Raw genomic sequence first — 13,267 nt, 5'->3', positions numbered from 1 at the left:
TATATTGTATATTCAATCAGAGTTTCATAACTCTTACACACTTTTGTTATATTGTATATTCAATCAGAGTTTCATAACTCTTGCACACTTTTGTTATATTGTATATTCAATCAGAGTTTCATAACTCTTACACACTTTTGTTATATTGTGTATTCAATCAGAGTTTCATAACTCTTACACACTTTTGTTATATTGTATATTCAATCAGAGTTTCATAACTTTTACACACTTTTGTTATATTGTGTATTCAATCAGAGTTTCATAACTCTTACACACTTTTGTTATATTGTGTATTCAATCAGAGTTTCATAACTCTTACACACTTTTGTTATATTGTATATTCAATCAGAGTTTCATAACTCTTACACACTTTTGTTATATTGTATATTCAATCAGAGTTTCTTAACTCTTACACACTTTTGTTATATTGTGTATTCAATCAGAGTTTCATAACTCTTACACACTTTTGTTATATTGTGTATTCAATCAGAGTTTCATAACTCTTACACACTTTTGCTATATTGTATATTCAATCAGAGTTTCATAACTCTTACACACTTTTGTTATATTGTTTCTTCAACCGAGCATTTCAAAGACTAAGCGAATTATTTCGTTTATTTATTAATTTAATACTTCGAACTAGAAACACTGGATAACAGTGTAAATATTGTGACTGTCAATTTCGGGAATTGGGTAGATACTTGAATGTAGTCGTCAATGTTTAGTGAGAACTAAATCGATAGACAAACGCTGTTATCTTCTTACTACCAACCATTACTAGTTCAGAAGCAAGAGATAAATAATGAACGACAGAAGAGGACATTTCAAGGTAATATCGTGGTAACTTCTAGAAACGCCCGCGGTGATTGAACACGATCTACCTTATTTTGTGAGGTAATTATAATGTAGTATGTGTGTTCTAGTTCCTTGTTACAAACTAGCTACGACCAGTGAAATTATCTAGGCTATATAAACGTGGAGGCCACTATATGACAGATAAAACAGCACAATCTGTAAGCACACAGAAGCCTCGTGTTGGAAATTTGATTACAGAAGTTGTGGTTTAGAAATATTAGTCCTAAATCAACTCTTTACGTTATAAAAAAAAATTATTAGAAGCATTCATTGTCATGCCAGACTATATATAGGTCCGAGGGTCAATTATTTGCGTTCCATAAAATGCCTCCGAATTTTATAGTTGTAAGTTCGTTATAAGAGTGACCGTCAAATCCCCTATTCGATTAGAGTAGTTCATGGCTGGTACTCTTGGCAAGCTGCCTTCCCTTTAGTTCTGTAGTTCAAAATTAGAAATGGCTAGCACAGATAGCCCTTACGTAATTTTATCTGAAACACTCCTAATACCATCAAAAATCAACCAGCTGTATAAATGGAGATCTTAGTCTTAGTAACGTATGGAAAGACAACTAAAACTAAACATACAGCGAAACGGTCCCTCTTCATGCCTTGTGTTTATACTTAACAAAACAGGATATAGTACCATAAATCATATATTCTGATAGAAGTCTTTATACAATTTACCATTATTATTTAAACAAATGGCACATTTTCCATTATTATTATCCAGCGTTAGTCCAAAGCTCCAAAGAATATTAGGTATGGAAAGGAAAAATGACCAACTGAGACGTAAATGTACGATATAGCTAACTGTATATTATATTTATAATCACTATTATGTTACAGGATAATAACAGTAAAAGCCGTTACTTCATTATACAGCGTATTCGCTGAGTATTATAACGTTTCACTGTATTTAAGGTAAGTTTGTGTCATCCAATATCAGTTGTTTTCATGATAAATGATCAGTAAGATTACTTAAATTTATCTACTGATTATTACCATTAATAAATACTGATTCTTATTTAGTTTATTTCTGGTACGGTCTTCACTTCTAAAACGAACTGCCTCTGATGACAGGAAAATGATCGAGGATCGAATCTAAGTTTCTCGAGCTCATGCGATATTTCGCAAGACTTCCTAAAGACAACAGCGATTCTGCCATCCATACAAAGGAGATAAATTAATTGTTAATTTATATCTCGTATTAATAATTTGTAAGTAATTAGTAAACAGAGTTGGGTGTTCTTACAGATTACTAACCATGACAACGGTAGTGATACGTGTTTATTCAACAATCTTCAACTATAGATGGATAAAAAATAAAACATTTATGGAACTTCTCAGTATTTGTTTTAGAAGGCCCAGCATGGCCACGTGCTTAAGACGTCGCTTGATTTTCAGTATCAGGGTTGCGTTTCAAATTCCCGTCTCACCAAACGTGCTTGCTATTTCAGTCTTGGAAGCGTTATAATGTTACAATTAATCCCACTATTTGTTTGTAAAAGAGTAGCCCAAGAGTTGGCGGATGGTGGTGATAACTAGCTACTTTCTCTCTAATCTTTTAATACTAAATTAGGAATAGCTAGCGCAATTAGACCTAATGTACTTTGTGTGAAATTCACACCAAACTTTTGTTTTAGAAGTCTTCAAGTGTATTTCATAACCTAGTTCATGAAAATATAATAAGCGATTTAAAAACAATTTCTGTGAGTTATGAATTCGAACTTTTAATCCGATGACATTAAAATATAATTTTCTGATAACATTAATAAGGTTAAAATAAATTAGTTATTCCTTGTAACATTAAAATTACACAGATACTTGGCTAAACGTGAAACTTGTATCATACAGTCTTGTCAGTGTGAAAGGTAATTCATACACCACCTAAACCCTACTCTTTTCATTTAAACTTAAAACGCGTTGAGTTCATAATTAATATTATTATATTACAGAAAACATACTCATTACACAAGAAATACACCCTTAGAAGGTTTAATACAACTAATACACGGGAAAACAAAATACAACACACACAACAAAAACATCCATGATAAATCTTAACTTATGTTTAGCGATCTTTCAAATTAATTACTCATGTAAATTAGTATTTACATGATCATTACATGATCAGCTAGCTGCTGAGCTAGCCTATAAATAAATCTAACACATGTACTGAACCCTATTGCTCAACAGAGACAAGTGGAAGAGGCTTGATAGTTGGTTGATTGCTGGGTCTAAACAACAACAAGTTCTGACAGCAATTCTGACGAAATTTGACCAGTCTCTTTTTTACAAGTTATCTAAATGTTCATTTTCTATTAACCCTAACTCAGATCTTGCCTTTTGATGACATGGTCTAGTTATGTCAAAGAATGCAGCCTTGTACTGTGCAACCACACGTATTGGAAAACGTTTAGCAAGAGAATTAAGCAACAATAAACAAATATTTATATTAGAACACTCCCAATAATTTCAAACTGTTATTATTCACCCGAAATACCACGGGCCATCAATTACCAACATAACTCAAAGGCTCTAATTCTTTAATGTTATAAGAGAATCAAAATTTCTAAAATTATACCTGAAAACACAGGTTAGTTTTAAGGAGCGAATATTTGTATTCCAATGTATGTGTTTTTCATATAGCAAAGCCACATTGGGCTATCCGCTGAGTCTACCGAGGGGAATCGAACCTCTTATTTTAGGGTTGTAAATCCATAGAGTTACCACTGTACTAGAGGGACTATTTCATTATAAATTAAAACATTCGTTCTCACGTACAATTTCCTATTACTTACTTCTCGTTCTTACATCATACATCTACTATTTTATTTATATGTAATATTTTCTATTTTGTTTTATTGTCTTCAGAGACTAGCATTTGTCATTGTATGAGAATTGCTACCATATTTGTTAATTATTAAAAAATTCCCCTCCTAACGGTAACTTGGAAACTAATAAACAGGGAACGCGTGAGCGCATAATACGTGTACTTTTTTTAGTGGTAACACGGTACCACCACTAATGAATCCTAAGTTACAGAGTTAAGCGTGTTCCAATGTTTCTTTATTAAGCACTGCGCAGCTGCCTATAAAGCTAAAAGTTAAAGTTCAATCACTGCAGTGGGCAGAGGACAATTATCTTTGCGAAGTTTTGAGCTTAGCAACAAGCAAACAGTTAAGAAAAATTCAATTTTGACGTAGTTATACACAAGAAAGTCATTCTGTAATACCTCTTTATAACACTTTTTAAAACATTTCTTCACTACATACAAGAACAACTTATCTTTAAGCAAGTTTATGGAATGAAGGAAAAATGATGAATTCGCGTTCTAATTGGTTAAGAATCGAATTTTTTTCACCATTGTTCAAATAATATAAATTAAAACGAAGTTGAGAACATAATATAATCTTTAATACTTTAAGATTAGAGAATCTAGTATTAAACTGTGTGGTTCACATTCCTAATTTTCGGTTTTGTTTTCATAGTTTGGAGTGAATATATCGGCTTGTTCCAACTAATTAATTAAACAATCGTTGTTGAATTTCGCGCAAAGCTACTCGAGGACTATCTGCGCTAGCCGTCCCTAATTTTGCAGTATAAGACTAGAGGGAAGGCAGCTAGTCATCACCACCCACCGCCAACTCTTGGGCTGCTCTTTTACCAATGAATAGTGAAATTGGCCGTCACATATTAATACCCCCCACGGCTGAAAGGGCGAGCATGTTTAGTATTTAGATAGACAGCTAAATACATATGTAAAAACGGCTCGTTTGGGTTGATAACGTTTTTTATGCAGAGAAGCGAACAACGTTTCGACTTTCTTCGGCCATCGTTTCTACTGTATTTTTCTCGTCATCCCTCACTACTACCCACCGTCAACCCTTAGGTTATGCTAATCGATTAATAGGAATTATCGTTTTTAATAACACCACCTTGGCTGAAAGGTCTAACTCTTTCGAGTACTCTAACCAGCAGGCCATGCCATAGCCAATAATATAATTGTCCTGACTAGGTCTGTTCAAACATAATGAACATTTTCGCTGTATAGAGACAACACGCTTTACGTTGTAACTTTCATAATATTTTCTATTGTTTTAGTAAATTTGAACTATAGAATCTTGAGTAAACAAACGTTTGTTTTTACTGAGAAATGGTACCATTAAACTTTCTTTGTTTTGTTGTTAAGCGCAAAGATATACAATGGGCTATCTGTACTCTGCCCACCACAGACATCTGAGCCTGGTTCTTAGTGTAAGACGTCGTGAGAACTACCGCTGAACATTCAGTAATAAAATTAGCATTAATATAAACTAGAGAAACCTGGAACAAACTCTACATAGAACTAGTTCCTACAACTTTATGAAACAATAATCACATAAAACAGTCTCAGACTTGTAATTATCATATTATAGTGTTACTATATACGTTAGATCCAAGTTATAATCAAGACTAAATGGTCTCTGTAGCTGTAGTTTAGATTCTACAAGTGTTTATGTTTATTCGTACTAACACATGTAAAAATATTGTTTGATAATTAATGAATAATTAGTATTTTGCCACTATGGTGAAAGAAATGCTCTGGTTCCTCTCGAATGTTAAATGCAATTCTAAAATCCATCGAGTAAAAGCAAGACACGACATTTTAATATATATTAACCGTACAACATGATTTCTCATATCCAGTTACGATGCGACCTTTCGTACAATATCAGGTTGTCATTAGGTAGAATGGAAAACGACGCGAACAGGTATTGTCCGAGAACGAACCTGAACTTGGCAGGTAATGTGGTTTCAAAGCTTGGGACCTGAACTTGGCAGGTAATGTGGTTTCAAAGCTTGGGATCTGAACTTGGCAGGTAATTTGGTTTCATAGCTTGGGACCTGAACTTGGCAGGTAATTTGGTTTCAAAGCTTGGAACCTGAACTTGGCAGGTGATGTGGTTTCAAAGCTTGGGATCTGAACTTGGCAGGTAATTTGGTTTCATAGCTTGGGACCTGAACTTGGCAGGTAATTTGGTTTCAAAGCTTGGGACCTGAAAGATAATCAGGTGCGGTTAGTAACTTTAGTTTCTATTCACCCCCTCAGGCCTGGCATGGCCAGCTGGCTAGGGAGCTCGACTCGTAATCAGAAGGATACGGGTTCGAATCCCCCTCACAGTAAACAGGCTTACCTTTTCAGGCGTGGGGACATTATAATGTGACGACGGTCAATCCCACAATTCGTTGGTAGAAGAGTAACCCAAGAGTTGGCGGTGGGTGATGATGACTAGCTGCCTTCCTTCTAGTCTTGCACTGTAAAATTACGGATGGCTAGCGCAAACAACCCTCATGTAGCTTTCCGCGAAATTCAAAAACAAACAAGTCACTCCACTCCTGGAAAATGGTTAAGCTTTAAAATAGAGGCAAAAAGTTTAGGCCAAGATCTAAAAACAAGTTGAGTTATTTAAAAGCTGAGTGTTTGATGATAATATAACACGACTAAAGGGCGCGAATCAAGAGAAGCCGTGAATGAAGGGAAACGAACAGTGGAACTTTAAATACGAAGGTTTGGTTTGAATTTCGCGCAAAGCTACTCGAGGGCTATCTGCACTAGCCGTCCCTAATTTAACAGTGTAAAATTAGAAGGAAGGCAGTTAGTCGTCACCACTAACAGAGGGTTATCTGCACTAGCCGTCCCTAATTTAACAGTGTAAAATTAGAAGGAAGGCAGTTAGTCGTCACCACTAACCGAGGGCTATCTGTACGAGCCGTCCCTAATTTAACAGTGTAAAACTAGAAGGAAGGCAGCTAGTCGTCACCACTAACCGCCAACTATTGGAATACTCCTTTACCAACTAAAAGTGGGATTGACCATAACATTATAACGCCTCCATCACTGAAAAGGTGAGCATGTTTGGTGTGACGGGGATTCGAACCTGAAACCCTCGGATTACGAGTCGAGTGCCTTAACCATCTGGCCATGCCGAGCCAGTTAAGTATACAGGAAGAAGTTAACATAAATCACCAAGCAGGAACGTTTCTCAATATGTCTTTCTTCTTAGGCAATTGGTGTTATATGACCATTTCTTTTAAATACTTTTGTCGATATATATCATACTTCTCCTTATTACTACAAATGCCCAGCATGCCGCAAAATGTTCAGCGAATCATGGTGAAGTTTCTAGATACTCGCGTGATTATTACTACAAATGCCCAGCATGCCGCAAAATGTTCAGCGAATCATGGTGAAGCTTCTAGATACTCGCGTGATTATTACTACAAATGCCCAGCATGCCGCAAAATGTTCAGCGAATCATGGTGAAGGTTCTAGATACTCGCGTGATTTGTATAAAAGCAACGGCCCAAGAAAGGACAATACTATTGGATAGCTACAGGGTGGCCCGTAAGTCCTCACTCATCCATATATCTTATTGTATCCAGGGTGTCACCAGTATTCTTGCACTCATGTACCCACGTACTTGTCACAATACGCTCTTTAAGTATAAATGGGCTTACATCGGCCATATTTCTCTGAAAAAAAAGAAACAAATTTATAATACATGCGTAATTGTATATAACATATGGATGGGTAGGGACTTACGGGTCACCCTGTACAGTCAGTTTGCTATAAGCCCAGGAAACTATACCTGTGATTAACGTCTATTAATCGGAAAAATACAAAATTAACCAGGAATGTTATATATTTCGAATATTACAAACCGTTCAGCTTCATTGGATTATTTCTAATGTTCTTATTTCTAGGAGGACATTAAATATCTTTGCTGGAAGAAGTCAGTTTCCACTCGCCGTGAGGGAAACTTAGTTCGCTAGCTTAAACCAGTGCAACAACATCAACTCGGAATTAATCTGCTCGTCGTGAACCGTCGATAAAATATTCAGTGATCGCATATAAGACTCAATATTGTTAGTAAGTTTGTAAATTATTGTATATAAACCATCATTTGTAATAACTATTAGTAATACCCGTTATTAACAACTGTATTGTTTTTATTTTTGTATATTAAAATATATTTGTGATAAAAAAGAACACTGTGTATCAATCCTGGTGGTCAATGACATAAACTTAATACATATTAACATTTAATTAACTACTAAATTCAAATTCAAAATTCCAGTTATTTGAAATAGTAACATGTAAAGTACATAACGTAATAAATTATAATATGTTATATTTTTCACAGCTACTGTTGGATTTGGTTGAGTGTAATGAAGGGGTCTGCACTAACTGAGTTTACAGTGATATCTTCTCACCAGTTCACTCTACGTAAACTTGTCTGTGAAAGCAGGTAGACTGTGTGGTTGCTTTTTACCTGGTTTCGTCTGCTTAGACGTGCTTGTAGAAGGATTTGATGGTTTATTGCTTCGCGCAAAAGGGATGAAAGGCTTGCTGGGAAGTTTAGTGAAGGGTGTATCTGTAGGGCGTTGTCTCGTTCTAAAGTGAAAAAGAAACGTTAGAAGACATTAGTTAGTGTTAGTTCAATAACAGTTTAGGAAGTGGTGACGGTCCTGATGTTGTGGGTTGGTGAGTTTAAGGTCCTTGAGTTAATTCGGTATATTCTGAAGAATAGTGTGTTGGAACTGAATGACCGACGCCCTCAAGAAAAGCAGAAAAAAAGTTCTGAATTAGATCTTGGAGGGTAACAGAAGGGTTTTAGTTCAACAGATAACTATCCCCTTTCATTCCCCTGCGATAAAAAAATGAATTACGATGTAGCCTCTGGTGGAGCACATTGATGGAGATGTTGTGAAGATGTGAAAAATACTGACTCGAGCGCTGTGTGGTTGTAGTGTGGTTTGTATTGAAATTTGCGCAAAGCTGCACGAGGGCTATCTGCGCTGGCCGTCCCTAATTTAGCAGTGTAAGACTAGAGGAAAGGCAGCTGGTCATCACCACCCACCGCCAACTCTTGGACTACTCTTTTACCAAAAAATAGTAGGACTGACCGTCACATTATAACACCCCAATGGCTGAAAGAGTAAGCATGTTTGGTGTGATGGGGATTCAAACCTGCGACCCTCAGATTACGAGTCGAGTGCCTTAATCACTTGATCATGCCGGGCCTGCATGGTTTGGGTCACGTGGATTTTAAATACAAAAAATTATAATATAAAAATTGCGAAACAATCATGTCAATTCGGTCAGAAATGTCATGCAGAGGAATCAGGTAAAAGCGTTGACATGAGAGGTTTTGAATATTTTAAAAAGGACAAAATATGGAAACCAAAACAATGTCTTCATATGAGAGATTCCGGTCATCAAACTGGTTGGAAATCAACACGAAGCTTATAAGGAACAGATAACTACATAAAAAAAAAAAACATCCAACTTCAACACCTCTCAAGGTCACTTTACAAAGAACTCCTCGTGTCTTTAACGGAATTCCAAGAGCGGCTGTCACACAAGTGTTTGTTTATCAGTCTTGTTTTGTTTCTTTCCACCTGAAGGCAATGCGAAACTGAAAGGGGCCACTAAATACGTTGAAACTAGTTTGTTTGGTATCTGACGGTTTCTTTGTTTACTATGACTTTTTCACTGTTTTCTATTCACGACATAATAGTTAATTGTCTTCAAATTAAATTTCATACATGTAATGTTTCTTTCTTTGTATTAATAAGTATCAATACACGTCTTCATACATGTAATGTTTCTTTCTTTGTATTAATAAGTATCAATACACGTCTTCATACATGTAATGTTTCTTTCTTTGTATTAAATAAGTATCAATACACGTCTTCATACATGTAATGTTTCTTTCTTTGTATTAATAAGTATCAATATACGTCGTGGTTTATACTGTTAATAAAATCAACTTTAAGGGAAAAATATTTTTTCAAGGAACATTACTTGCCATTTGCTATTAAACACAAAGCTACACAATGGTCTATCTGTGCTTTGCTCATTATAGGTATCGAAACCCGGTTTCTAGCGTTATAAATTTGCAGGCCTCCCGCTGTGCCACTAGAAGACTGCAGAAACGCATCGCTGACTTATAACACTGTTCCTATAGAAAAAAAATCGATCAATCCGTGTTCTATCTCTTATAGGTATTTACATTTATGTTTATATACCCAGGTGGGTCAGGTTCCGTCAACCTCTTCCTCCTTTCTTTATATCAGCAACTGTCAAGTGTATTTATACATGGTGCACGAGGACCAGAGTAACCCGTACTTACTCAGGCCCCCTTCAGGCAATGTCCATGTACTGTCTACACATACACTTGGTGCAAATAAATTATTTCTCATTATAGTTCCATAATTATTTACACTATCATTAGATAGGTATCAACTATGAAACATTTACATAAAACCCTTTCAATGTTTAGTAATTAACCCTTAAACTAATGTGGAGTCTAGTTTATAGGTGGCGTTATCAATCAATCCGTGCCTCCTTGTTATAAGGCGCTGTCTCTGTGGGCAGAACGCTTACTCAACCCTACCTATAATTTTCCTACTTTTTAAACGTCATGTTCCCACAGATGTTTGTTCTAAGCACAAACTGGGCTTGGGTGATAAAGATATCTCTTTAAAGATAATTATTTATCATCCAGAATCTTGTGCTAGGGGAAACTACTACATATCATTATTTTATTTACAACATTTGTCAATAACATCAGTTCTTTAACTTTACCTGTTAATTTTGCCGTTGGAACTTAGCCATAGTCTACATTCGATTTCTGCTCGGAATTTAAACTCTTACCTATATTGAGCGACTTCGGATCATTTTTCTGGGTTATCAAGTTTGTGTGGTCGCCTGACTCCAAGTCAGTACTTGACCATGCAGTTCTTTCCTTTTTCAAAGAGTCGGTTTCCATTACTGACCTGAGTAGTCTGGGCTCACCTCCATGTACCCAACACCCGCCAGCTAACCACACAGGGGTTCCTGCGTCTTTCGCCGCCAAGCACCGTCCACCACCCGACAAGCCCCAGGGTACGGCCTGTACCCTAGTGGTAAGCTTCCTAACTCCATCTCCTGTATCCTGCCTCTATCTCCTCAGCTTAGGTAACACATTAACTATTCTAACTGTGAGAAGAGAGTAGGGCATTTCTCCAACCTACCCTGCAACCCCAGTCAACACAAAGTAAGATATGGAAATCACTTACTATAATTTCTGTTTTCCGTGTTTATCGTTCTGTAGTATCCATTTGTTGCAGTTGCCTCTGGATTTCCTGCCGTGTGTTGGGTGTGGGTTGAACACATTTGCGGAACACAATACACAACTTCACATGTGTATTCAAAGTCACTATTATTACGGTCCACGAGCCATTTGTCCAAGCACCTGCACACGAGAAGTACACAAACACACTCACTAACCAGGTTTTCACCTCCAGCGTTGGCTGGTCCGCCGTGGTTCCCTCCTCTGTCGTCCACTTGAAGTCAACGGGTGATGTTTGTTTCGATATAGTGAAGAATTTGAGATCCATGAATCTGCCTTTCGTCACCGTTATGTTCGACTCTTCCGGGGTCCATCTCTTGTTAAATACTTCATTCGTTAATCAATGCTTATCGATTTTTAACCTAATTCTCGTATTTGAACGCTTTCCTCCACGTTTCCGTATACGGATTTGCATCTTGCGGACCGTATGTGATATTTAAATTCATTCACCAAAATAAGAAATGCGAATTTCTGATTATTCTTCACATGTAGTGGAGTGTTGGAGGACTGCAGTGTAACTTATCAAACTCGTGTGTTATTCTTCACAGGTAGTGGAGTGTTGGAGGGCTGTAGTGTAACTTATCAAACTCGTGTGTTATTCTTCACAGGTAGAGGAGTGTTGGAGGACTGTAGTGTAACTTATCGAACTCGTGTGGAAAATGTCGGATATCTTTCGCCAAAATACTTTTACATATGCGCAGTCGTAGAAAGCATGTTTTGATGTTCCTATGCACTGGCAGTACAGACATTTGTTTGATTTCATAACTTTCTGTCTGTTTAATCTGTCTTTAGTTATACTATATCATGTGCTATTTTATATATAGGTCTCTTCTGTTTTCTCTTTTCTTGTTGCTTGTTGTAGTCCACGCTGTCTTCCAGTTGATGTGTGGGTATTCATTCACTATTTTGACTTGTATTTTATTGATAGAATTGTGTAAAATTTTTCTATTGGCATTTTGTATAGTTGAGTTCATGAATTCTTATTCGTTACCTTTATTGTTTTCGCTATCATATTTTTGTAGGTAGACTGGTGGAGTTTCTCCTCGAAGTGCTTGCGGTTTGATTTTATTTACGTAAAAGTTAGCGTTGAAACCAACTGTTTAGTTATGGGAAAGAGCACAGTTGTGTTCAGATCCCATAATTTTACACGTATTCTGTATGATGATTGTTGTGAGGTAGTTGTAGTCCTAGGACTCCTTCGTTTATCAGGAGGTTAACTACTTTTCTTGAGAGCCATTCCCTTTTGGAATTCCAAATAAAACTGTAAATTATTCTATTTATTTTTTTGATTTCCATCTCCGGGAGTGGAAGTGATCTGTCTAGATATATCAGACTTGGATATATGACTTGTTTTATAGTTTGTGCTTTGATTAGAAATGACAATTCGTTTTCTCTCCAGTTATCTCTTTTTGTTTCTATTTCTGTGATTTTGAGCTTCCAGTTATAAGACGCGATTGTATAACGCGCCGTTTCGTTTTCAGAAACGCATTCCGCGCGCTGTAGGAGATATACCTGAGAGTGAATATGTATAACCTTCACAAACACAACGAGTATGAGTTAGTTTAAGCTAACGAACTGTAATTATATTCAACGTTAAAACATTCATAAATCAAAGTATTAGGTAATAAATAATAACTTAACATTATTTATTTTCATGTTAAAAATGTTTATTTATTATTATTTTATTTTAACTTTATTATCATTCACAAAAAATAACTCGTGAATCAGCAAGCTAGTTTCCTTCTTCCCAGAGTGGGGTCAAAAAACCCCACTTTCAACGGAAACGTGCTATTCTATCCCAGCAAGCCCGAAGTTGAAGGTCGTGGGCGAAACGAAGCGCTGAATTTTTTGTAATAACTTTTGTAGAAACGTTCTTGTAGAATGTGCAAGGGCATGCGTAAATTTAAAGATAAGTTATGACAATTTTACCAGTTCATATTGTTGTGTAGGCCTACTTTATGAGATTTATTTTTCTACGCTTCACTTCTCTGTGTCAACGTACATCGTAGTGTTGTCAATTTCTGCAAACTTTCCCAAACGGCAAAAGGAAAAACAAACTTTAAAATATACATCACTTGATATCTTTACGCAACTTAAACCTTGATTCAGCTGATAAAGACAGACAATAACATGTTTCTTAAGTTATAATACGTCTCTGACATCGAGTTCAAAACTCACTCAGCTGTTAGTTTTACAATAAAACCAGTATAAAAATGCCACGTAATTAAAGAGGATATGGTAAGTTATCTTGA

At 36.2% G+C, this 13,267-nt stretch overlaps 1 protein-coding gene across 1 annotated transcript in view; it reads right to left on the bottom strand.

Moving 5' to 3' along the window:
• Positions 1-10,839, bottom strand: part of LOC143245360 (nose resistant to fluoxetine protein 6-like) — a 103,572-nt gene extending 92,733 nt beyond the window's left edge. Inside the window, exon 1 of the mRNA XM_076491605.1 lies at positions 10,559-10,839. Within this exon, the coding sequence (XP_076347720.1) occupies positions 10,559-10,673 (115 nt within the window). The 5' untranslated portion in view covers positions 10,674-10,839. The remainder of the gene's footprint in view (positions 1-10,558) is intronic.
• Positions 10,840-13,267: the final 2,428 nt, after the last annotated feature.

Source organism: Tachypleus tridentatus, chromosome 2 (genome assembly GCF_004210375.1).
Source record: "Tachypleus tridentatus isolate NWPU-2018 chromosome 2, ASM421037v1, whole genome shotgun sequence".
NCBI lineage: Eukaryota > Metazoa > Arthropoda > Merostomata > Xiphosura > Limulidae > Tachypleus > Tachypleus tridentatus.
The sequence above is the reverse complement of the archived record's forward strand: the minus strand, read 5'-3'. Positions and strand labels throughout refer to the sequence as shown.